Here is an 11,251-nt window from a genome sequence, read left to right as displayed (position 1 = left end):
ACCTGGATGGAGGTGGGTGGTCCTTGGAATTCCACAGGTCAGGGAACCCTGACTGCTCATTGGGCTGACGAGGGAGGGGGACTTGATTGGGGAAGGGGGAGGGAAATGGGAGGTGCTGGCGGGGAGGAGGCAGAAATCTATAATAAATAAATTAATTAAAAAAAGAGACAAAAAAGTTAAGTATTGACGGTATTGTACCCTCCACTAGGATGACAACGGTTTTACCCTGTAAAAATTTGTTTCTTGTACTTGTTTAATAAAATGCTAATTGGCAAATAACCAGTCAGGAAGTAGAGGCGGGGAAATGAGAACAGGAGAATTCTGGGAAGAGGGAAGATTCAGTTGGTATTTGTCACCCAGCCAAATACCAACAAGGAAGGAAGATGAGAATGCCTTGCTGAAAAAGGTATCAACCCACGTGGCTAACATAGACAATAATAATGGACTAATTTAAGATGTAAGAAAGAGTTAATAAGAAGCCTGAACCAATCAGTTTGTGATTAATATAAACCTCTGTGTATTTCTTTGGGAATGAATGGCTACAGGACCGGGAAGAAGGGGACAGAAACCTCTGCCAACACTATACTCCACTTCCCTCATTGGCACCAAAACACGAAGTGCCAGTGGCCTTCAGAGGACACCTTGCATGTCTGAGTAAACTGTCTTCTAGGCCAAAAGTGAAAGGAAGAGACTGGAGCCATTTTGTCTTTGCTACAGACTCTATGGATCTCAGTACCTAATGCCTTGTGGACTATATAAGAAAACTGACTTCTCTATAATCCATTCAGTTTTTTTTCTGTCAAAGTAGAACTTGCGTATTACAAAATTTACCCTTTTGAAAATATGCAGTTAGTGCTGAAGAGCTGCCTCAGCGATTGAGAGCACTTGCTTTTCTTTCTTTTCAAGGATCCAGGCTTGGTTCCCAGCATCCATATACTACCTGTAGATCCATTTTATTGGATTCTGACTCCCTCTTCTGCCCCACCCAAACTCCTGAATAAATGGGCACACACAAATATACATAAATAAAAGTAAAGAAAGAAACTTCCCTATGGTACTAAATTATAGAACAAAGAAAGTATATAATTGAGTAATTTGTAGTATGTTTCAACTATCTAACTCACTAGACTATGTATATATTCAATAGCTATATAGTTCCAAGGTCTGCAATATAACTGAGACCACTAATTCCAAATGCAGTTGATGTTAATACATTCTTATTGCTGTTAGTAAAGAACTATTGTTTTGTCACAATTTTTTAGCCATTGAAAAGGAAATACAACAAAGAGCCATGCTGTACAGAGATGAGCAATATGCAATAGACCTTAGCATGGATTCTGCAGAGCTTCCTGCAGGTACGGGTGCCTAGGTGCAGCAAGTCTGCTGTCACCAGCATCAGCAGCATTGCTTCCTGATATTGCTAAGATTCTCAGAGTGTCTTTCTTGGCCCTTTCCTCTTGCTATACCAAAACAGCTGAGTAATTTATAAAGAGAAGAGGGAGTTTGTTTCATTTATTTGTTTTGTTTTAAATCACAGTTCTGGAAGTCAGCTTTCACTTCACTAGCATTTATTTGGCATCTGTTAAGGGTCTGTTGTACAAAATGGGAAAACAGAGGGGCTAGAGCAAGACCAGCAAAATGGTCACAGTGAAAGTAGCAGGAGGGGGACCCTTACCTTCTAATAGTCTGGTCTCAGGGTTACCTGAGACCTGGCATTAATTTATTCATAAGAACTCTCCCATCACTGCCACATTGGAGATTTAGGCCTCAGCATGAACTTGGTATAGAAACCCCTCTTCAAGCCATAGCAGAGTTAGTGAACAAAGGAATGTGCCTACCAGGGCTTGTTGGCTTACCCACCTATACTTTGAAGCATTCTCCTAACATTCCAATTGTCTTCTGCTTCCTTACTAAACCCTTGGATGCAGCCTGCAGTCCTATTTTCCAACTGCCACTTGCTGCCTACAATAAGAGACAGAAGCCTTCCTCCCTGGCCCCAGTATTATGGAATAGCTAGCTCTGACTTGTACTTACCTTCTCATGGTTGACCTGGTTTTCCAGTTTTCAAGATGTGTTCTGATGTGATTGTCCCTGGGATTGATGAGGCAAATATTGCAGTGTCTAGAGCAAAGACTTTCGGCCTATCCCTGGGAGCAAGGGGAGGGGAGGGATCACAGGCCACAGAAGAAGGGAGCAATGGATGTTTCTGCAGTGCATCAGTGCACTTTGTGACAGAGCTTTAGGGAGACATAACTCTGTCCCCACAGTGATTAGCACCAGGGACAATAGGAGAAGCACTAGAACAGTTCTAGATTCTAAGTATCTCCCCTAAACATTTGATCTGAGAAACTAGACTAAATGGGTCATTGACTGTTACGCATACAGGTATTTGGTATGTCTTAGAGCTAGAAAAACACAAAGAGAAAGTCTGATGCTTACCAGTTGCATTTGTGTTTTTTAGTATACATTTAATTCTCCATAAACCCCTTTTTCTTATTTAATTTGTACCTTGTTCATTCCTGTATATCTCCCAGGGTTTTATGGGGTGCTGGTAGCTACTATCTGAGACTTTCCTTTAAGAGTCAACTCTAGTTGCCTTGGCTTTTATTGAATTCTCTGTGGCTGTAGATAGCCCTGTCTCTTGACCTTCCCCTCTGTGATTAACTGTTCATGCTACTGTGTTTCAATCATGGGGCCTTCCTGGCACCTTTTTAGCCCCCTTCCTTCTGGTAGACTGAGGAGACACAAAAGAGCAGAGCTCTTCAGGCTTTGATGTTGGCCTCTCAGGTTTTCATCTGGGACTTATCTTTGTAATGAGCATTCATTTGGTTGGGACCACTGGCATGGTACTCTCAAAAAGCATCTCCACATACCTGTCATGGGCCACCTCAGGTAGCCGAAGAGGGACATTGCCCTCCCTCTCTCCATTTTCACTGACCTGCTAGTGAAATATCTATGTCTTGCATTAGCAACCATCTTTAGGACTGAACTTGACTCACACTTAGCTTGCCTCCACTGTCAAGTATCAGAGGCCCTTCACCTCCTCCTGCATGTGGAAAACAGGCCCCCTTCTGCCTCCTTTTCCAATCTGGAATTGTTAATGATCTCCTCTTGGGGCCCTCTTCTTGTGCAGAACACAAATCAGGGGGGACTAGATAAGGAGCCAGGAAGGAAGATTAACACCTTGGCCCTTAGAAATCTTTCTTAACCTATGGCCATTTGCACCAGTTCTACATTTCAAATTGTATTCTATGCCTCTCTCCAACTGTGACTTTTGCCAAGCTACTTAACCCCTCTGATCCACAGAGATTTCTGTAACTTATAAAGACTAGCCTTTTGCAATTGCTGGAAAGATGAGGTGGTGTCTTCTTTGGTCCTCTTGTCAGATACCTCACTACTGTACCTCATGTCTTCCTGCAGAGGTGTGTCTACAGATAGTCATGTACTTATTTAATGTGCCGCTTGCTCTGGAATACTAATAGACTGAGCTAGGTGCATCTCTTTTCATGCCCTTTTCCCCAGCCCGTGTCATGTCTGTCACATGCTAATGTTCATTTAGTGAGACTGATAGACATATGAAAAACACCATACAATAGAGACACAAGAGAGTGGTTTCCCTTTCCTGATGCTCAAGTCTCCTTATACTATGGTGCTTATGTGTATGTAAACATACTTTAAGCCTTCTCTAGATTACTTATGATTCCTAATGTAATGCCATGTAAAGAGTTGTTATTTGTATCATTGAGGAATGATAACAAGAAAAACTTACACAATATAAAGGCAGACCTAAGTGCACAGCACAGGAACAAGATTACAAGCCAAACAATGCCAAGACAGTGAGAGAGAGAGAGAGAGAGATCAGGATCTGTGAAGTGGTGGGGAGGCCACAGCAGGATGTACTACACACCAGACTTATCCACTTGGATTCAGCAATGCTCAGTTTACAACAAATTCAAGCTTTACTTTTTAAAACTTTCTGTAATTTTATTTTTAGAATACTTTTGATCCACAATTGGTTAAATCTTTATGAATATGAAGGATGACTGTAGTTTACTCTTCTTAAGTAGTGTAACAGACCATAGGCAATAAGGGTTAGGGTGGTATCACTGTTAATAAGTGACTGTGGGTGAATGTCTGAGAATGCCTTCTAAGTCTATAAGACAATAGCATCAGCTGGATGATTTAGGATTCCCACGCAGCCCTTGGTGTCTGGTGTGTGCTCGGTATAGGGCTTTGCAGCTGTCTTTGTCCTCCCTGCTCTCCACTGTACATGTGAAGAAACAGAGTTCTGTTTTCTTGTTGTAACATCTAGAGGAATATTCAAACTTGTATATGATATTTCCCAAAGGGGAGCCAGGCCCAAGCTTGTCACAGGAAAGGTGTGAGAACACTAGGGTGATCTGAGAGAAGTGGCAGCTTGGGCTCTGTAGGTCTTTAGGCAACAGAGGGACAGCACATGCTAAGAGCTCAGAGACCACTTAGGACTAGAAGGTTCTTGTGATGAAAGGGCATCCGGGAAAGGTGAGTAGACAAGACCTCAGGCTAGTGTCTGAGAGCAGACTGGAGGAGGTCATTCTTCTTTTTGCCTGTTTGTTTCCTGAGACATGGTGAATCTGTATCTCCTCAGTCTTGTTGATGTGGTTTGCAACCTCAGGTCTGCTTCTGTTCACCTACCTGACCTCAACTTTCCCCGGCTTTCATGATCCCTCATTGTCATGAGTACTGTAGGAGGTTCTGCCAGGCCTCAGCCTACACTGACTCATGGCACACAGTCAGGTAATGGTGGCTGCCCTTGTCAGTTTTCTGTGCTACCTGGCTCCCATGGTAGGCTGTGTTACTTTCAGAAGACCACAGCTGTAGTGATTAATGTTCTTCAATTAGATGAACTATAGTCTGTCTTCTACTCCACTCTCCATTCTTTTGTCCTTTGGCCTTTCTAATAAAGCCAGGCCTCTTGATTTAGAGCAGTATTTAAAACTGTAAGGCAAGTTGTATTTATACATTGGTTTCATTGAAAACAAGAAAGAAAAGGGAAGCTTGAGTGAGTGAGGACTCTTTGAGATCTTTCCTTGCCTTTTAAAAATAACAAATTGAGGGCAGCCTCATGTTCTCCCCTTTGCCTGAGAAGAGCATTGGGTATGAAGGCATTGTACCCCTGAGAGCAAAGGTGGGTGTGTCACCTGAAAACAGTGAGGCTGGCTGACTAGTTTGTGAGGTTTGGAGGGGACAGCGGGCTTCTCAAATCCCAGTGCTGTCCCAGGCTGTATTCCTTCCTGATAGCTAGGCAGATGTACTCACCTGTGGTGGGTTTTCCTCCCCAGCCACTCCTTCTCCATTGTCTGGGGAGCTGTGTGTTATGTGTTTGACCAACCAGTGTTCCTTTATTTCATCTGCCACATTTCCAATTAGTAGCAGCTCACCTCAGGGGAACATAATTAAGAGGGCTCTGGTTTTCTGGGGGGAAAGAATTAAATAAATTGTGAAAGCACAGTAATAATGAATGGGATAGCAGGACCATGAATAGGTCTGCAGTCTTTGTGCTTGCCTGTTCCGGGAGGAAGAATGTGCCTAGATGAGCTGTGCTGTCTGTCCCAGGTCGGATTCCATACCAGGGCAGTTGGAGAGCCTCTTGGGCCTCAGAATGGAGAAGCCCTCAGCATGACACCACAAGCACATCCTGGCTTGAGCACATCCTTCCACAGCTGTATGACCTTGACAAGTTACTCCACCTTTCAGAGTGTGTTTTCTCGCCAAGAATGAGGATTCTTGCAGGGTTGCCTTGAGAATTGTGTATGCATTGCATGAAAGTGGCTGGGTATAGTCACTCAGTAATATCAATTCCTTTCTCCCTTAGGATTCAAAATAAAGATACCTGTCAGGTAAAGGTCATTACATTGTCATTGCCTTGACACCAGCAATGAAGGAAAGAAAGAAGAAAGAGTAGAATATGTTGTGCTCTCCCAGAATATAACTGAGAAAGTCAGGTAGTACAGTAATTTCCAGAGAACAAAGGGCCAGTGTAGACGTACCCTATTCTGCCATTCAGAGATGAGCAATGGCATCCCACAATTATTGTCAGTCTCATAGCAGTTGTGACACAGTTTTTATGCCCACCTATGCATGAACTTGATCATAACTGCTAATATTACGATTGCTTTAATTTAATTATGGTTGTTGTTGATTTTGTGTGTGTTGTGTTGATTGGCATTTAAACCATCTACAAAATGGTTCTGAGATCTGCCTTGTAATCTGAAGACCTGTGAATGTTGCATAGAAACTCGGTGTGGTTGCCCTTAATGAGGCAAGAGAATTTGAGTTCATGTGTTCTAAAGGGTAGCACACAAACAAGGAGAGTACTCCTAGTGGTGGACACATGGATACTGATGTCCTGGATAAAGAAAATTATTCAGATAAGTAGGCCTTCCAATGTGACATCTTTAGGAATAGGTCACCAAATTTATTTTGCATTTGTTTTTCCTTTTATTGTATGCCTAGGAGTGAGAAAGGAGTGTTTAAATGTGTCATCCTAAGTGGTCAGAAAGTAACAAATCACCAAGTTGTCCATTATATTTAAAAAAAAAAAAAGCAAGGGCCTCTGGGAGAAAGTGACATGAAATTCTGCTGAACAATGGAGTACACGGGTGCCAAGAGTATGTGTCCACAGTGCGGCTGTGTAGAGGAGATAGGACTCAGCACTTCTGATGCTCATGAAGTAGCCATTCCCTGATGGCCTGACAGCTGCCCATCAGGACCTCAGGTGAACAAGAAAACATTGTTGGAGCTGGGCATAACAGCTTACATACAGCTGTGATCTCAGTACTCAAGAGGTGGAAGCAGAAGGATTCCCATGAGTTTTCAGCCAGCCTGAGCTATAGTGAGACCATCACAAATAATGGAGGGAAAGAAGAAGGAAGAAGGAAGGAAGGAAGGAAGGAAGGAAGGAAGGAAGGAAGGAAGGAAGGAAGGAAGGAAGGAAGGAAGGAAGACCATTGTCTGAGAGAGAGGAGAGGCAGTGAAGGGGTACCAGCCACAGCCACCATGGGTCTGAAGAGAACCCTTTGGACTTGACAGTCACTTACTGAGTGTCCACCAGTGCTGCTCTGAGCTGTACTACTTATGGAATGTCTCCAGTGTTTGCTGTAATCCTGAAAGATCTCCATGGTACAGGCGATGCCCTTTGGGAAACACCTGGCTAGGGTATAGCAAAAGGTAAATGAAAATCAGTCCAGCCCTTCAATTACTAATCTCTGTCTGGGAATTCACGTACTACATATGAAGTTGTTTGATTGTTTTCATTACAATGTTTCTTAAATTAATGAAAAATTAGGAGCAACTTATTGTCTAATTCTAGGAATTGGATTCAATAAATTATGGCCCACCCTGCTAAGTGAAATATTATGCAGCCTTTAAAATAATATCACAACAGTTATAGAATGATATAGAAAATGTTAATGTGAGAAATGAGAAAACAATAAAAAGCATAAAAGTAATTTCAAAGATATGAAACCATTAGTTTAGGTTAATATTAGGGTGAGCCAAAAATAAAGAATAGTTGTGTTAGATGATCTAATCATGGGTAGATGGGTTCCCTCTCAAAGTTGCCACTCATAGTAAACAGGCAAAGAAAAAGATGTCCAAGAAAATGTATAAGTAGTTGGAGTATAAGAGTTATATAGAGAGTGCTGGAGAGATGGCTCAGCAGTTAAGAGCACTGGCTGCTCTTCCAGAGGTCCTGAGTCCAATTCCCAGCAACCACATGGTGGCTCACAACCATCTGTAATGAGATCTGGTGCCCTCTTCTGGCCTGCAGGCACACATGGAAGGAATGTTGTATACATAATAAATAAATAAATAAATCTTTTTAAAAAAAAAAAAAGAGTTGTATAGAGAATGGAATTTACCTGCAGAACATACTTAGAATCACCCACTTATGTACTTGCCACGTTGAGATGTTAAGGAGGTGGCTTCCTTTTTCTTCCTTCCCCCACCCCCTCTTAGAATTTGTAATATAACATATTTGTAATGCAAAAAAATGTAGATTCTGGGAAGCATTTGAAGTGTTGGAAGCAAATGATAATAAGCAAAAAATAGATGAAGCTATTTGTCCAGATTCGCTTTCCTGCAAAGCACAGAACTGTGCAGATTCAGAGTGCATGTGCTTTAAATGTTGTCTAAATACAGACTATGCAGGCCTAACAGTTATTGGCTATGAAGCTGCTTTTCTAGAATACACCATAATTACTCAAAGCCTACCTAGCAGTGTCAAAGAGGGAAACCTACTCTGTCCCTTCTGGCATCTCTAAATCACTTTCATAAGGCTTCCCCCATCTCTTGTCAGGCTCTCGTGTACACTGAAGTAGCATGTATTAAAAACCTACACATTTCCATTTCTAGAGAACGTTTTCTCTTTAGAGAACAGTCTGTGGTTAAATTACACCAGAGGCTTTAGCTGTTGGATTATTTTTTACCTTTTTATCACAGTTGTTTGACTCTTCTGTCTTCTAATTCACTTGTTGGAATTTTGGTTCTGAAATTTTCTTTGAAACATTGAGTCACTGGTCAGTTATATACTTTGAGTGTAAGACCTGGGATGTCAATAAGATTTAGTTAAATATTGTAGGCTTGTGCTTCTCTCCCTGTGTCAGGCTCTGGGCACATTAATGAGTGGCCATTTTTTTTTTCTTTCTGGAATTTTGCGCTCTTCCTGCTTCCTTTCATTACATTAGGCAAGGTTCCACTAGATGAGACATTTGCAGTCTTAAGACTTCCTGCCGAGGTTCAGACTTTGTATTTTTGACATTGAAGTTGTCGTGTTTCTGAAGCTACTTAATTAGAAACACATTCATTTTGGTGTACACTGGAGAAAATTCAGGCAGCAAAGCCAGGCACACAGGGAAGCTGAAGCATCTGTGGGGCTGGCAGCTAAGCTAATGGCATACAGTTTGGGGGCAAAAATATCTCAGGGAATTTCTTTGCCTCTCAAAGCAAAGAGAAGCTTCATGTGTCCTGCAGGTATCTTAAAGAGGGGAAAATGAACAGAAGAAGATGCTAGAAGAAAAGACAACTCTGTTTCTCTCCAGTTTAGTTTGTTTGTACAATTCTTTCTTTGGCTATTATCAAATACAATACCTTCTAGAAGAAGAATTCTCAGGATGTGTAGCTAATGTTCAAGTCTATCTTCCAGGCTTCTGAGATACATGACTGCTGAGATCTGTAGTAAGGAGGACATTTTGTATTCCAAAGGATGATTTTGCTTGAAGAATTTTATTTGTTGAACTGTAAAGAGGGAATTGCAACCTTTCTTGTTTTTTGAATGTTTGAGCGATTTTTAAGCTTGCATCTAATATCTAAGGGTGTTAGTTGTCTCCCCACCTATTTCCAGCTGCAGCGTGGGCTCCTGGTTTGCAGTCATCCCCTGCCTCATTGTTTCCCCAGGTCTACACCTACTATGTAGATCCTTGTCCCTCCACTGTTACTACCACAGCCCAGTCCAAGCCAAGTGTCATGTCTCTAATTTCATTGAAAACTAGTCCTTGTTGGTGTTATAGGGTATATGATATACATGGGAAGACAGCCAGGAAAGTTTCTGTCCTCCCTGCTTCCTGCCCTTCCTCTTCTATTCCTAAGGAAGACAAGGTGTGTTTAGCAATCTGGGACCAAGCTGGTCAGCTTGGGCTTACTGCTTGCTTGGCTGTGTCTCATTAGATAAGTGGTCTAGCCTCTTTTCGTCAATTTTCTTCTTTGTAGAATGGGGGTTATTATGTGGATTGGAAAAGTGACTGCATATAACCACTATCACATTTATTACCAGAGAGAAACATCATAAACGAATGTATATATACACACACTCTCCTGAAAACGAAGGACCAGCTACTACAGAATGCCCAGATTTTAGAACCTCTGGACTTACTTGCTCTGCAAAGGAAGCAGATAGTGGAGGTCTCTATTGTCTAGTAGCCTAACCATGTGTGTGCCATAGCATGCAGAAGCTTGCTGACCACTCTCCAAACATCAGGATGTACGTCTTTATTATGGAACATAGCCAGTAAGGGGTGATTCTTCAAAAGCTATTGTGCTCTCTACTCAACCTTCATTTTTTTTTCCATTATGATAGTTGAGTTTAATTAGTATCAGCACTTCTGTACTGTATGTGTTTATCTTCATATCTTAACAGTAGTTAGGATTGAGCCAAGAATCCTTTTATAAAGATAAGGTGACTGAGGCCAAGAAGCCGCTTAGCTACTGTTTGGAGCTGGTAGCTAACACCAAGGTTGATGCTCTTCCTGCTAGGCGTGCCATTCCCAGGGTTGCCTACATTTTTATATTCTTTGACGTTTCTAGGCTTGGAAACAAAATGTCACATTAAGATTTTTGTTGTGAAAGGAAATGTAACTGTGCATACGTTTATTAAAACAGCTTTTCTCTAAATAGTGAGCCATCTGTAATTTTCCATCGGAAGCAACAGACATTAAAGCAGCTGTGTGTCTGTTTCTCTTCGCAGTGCTCCCATGCCCTACCTCATAGGAGTCCATTTCAGTCTAATGGAGGTAAGTGGGCCCTGTCCTCCCTGCTTCCTAATATGGACTTCGGTTTAGCTTTGTGTAGCAGAAAAATGGGATCTCAGGATGTGCAGCTCTGTACCTAGGAGTGGCTGAAGCAGCTGCTCATGTGCATCCCTAGTCCTTCTCAATTCACAGACTCCATCCATCAGCTTAGACCGTTCCAAAGGACTCTGCGTTCTGGGCTTTTTTTTGCTGTGGTTGGAGATGGTGGGTTCTCCCTGGGTGAATGAAGGAGGCTAAGAAGGTAGGAAGAACGGCCCAATTTGGGTTTGGATAATGGAACAGAAAGGCTTTGTTTTTCATGAGGACATTTATTCCGAATCACTGTAACAGTGTAACATTTTCATGGTAGGAGATGTGATACAAATGGTTTATAGAAGTTATGAAAATTAAAATTACCCACATTGCCATTATTCTAGAATGAACTACTTTTAACATTTAACTGTTCTTCCATTTAGTCTTTATCTTGTAGATGTGTATTGCATATGATGTTATAACTTTACCTGTCAGAGCTGTGGTGTGAGAATTCCTGTCTTTTTATCTACCCTCAGTAACAGCAGTTTTCCATTGGTTCCGTCATTCCTACAACTTAACCACTCTCATACCATTGAGCACTTCAGTTACTGGATTTTTTTTTTTTACTATTATAAATAGCGCTTCAGCAAACAACTTTTTCTTTTTTTTTTTTT

The 11,251-nt window shown here is 41.7% G+C and overlaps 1 protein-coding gene across 4 annotated transcripts in view; it reads left to right on the top strand.

Moving 5' to 3' along the window:
* Window positions 1–11,251, top strand: part of Dennd1a (DENN domain containing 1A) — a 536,773-nt gene that overhangs the window by 331,102 nt on the left and 194,420 nt on the right. For all 4 annotated transcript variants that reach the window (XM_026778778.1, XM_026778777.1, XM_013345984.2 and 1 more), the window contains one exon: window positions 10,502–10,547. In XM_026778778.1, coding sequence (XP_026634579.1) covers window positions 10,502–10,547 — 46 coding nt within the window. The remainder of the gene's footprint in view (window positions 1–10,501; window positions 10,548–11,251) is intronic.

The sequence above is a fragment of the Microtus ochrogaster genome, chromosome 4 (genome assembly GCF_000317375.1).
Source record: "Microtus ochrogaster isolate Prairie Vole_2 chromosome 4, MicOch1.0, whole genome shotgun sequence".
In the NCBI taxonomy this organism is placed as follows: Eukaryota; Metazoa; Chordata; class Mammalia; order Rodentia; family Cricetidae; genus Microtus; species Microtus ochrogaster.
The sequence above is the reverse complement of the archived record's forward strand: the minus strand, read 5'-3'. Positions and strand labels throughout refer to the sequence as shown.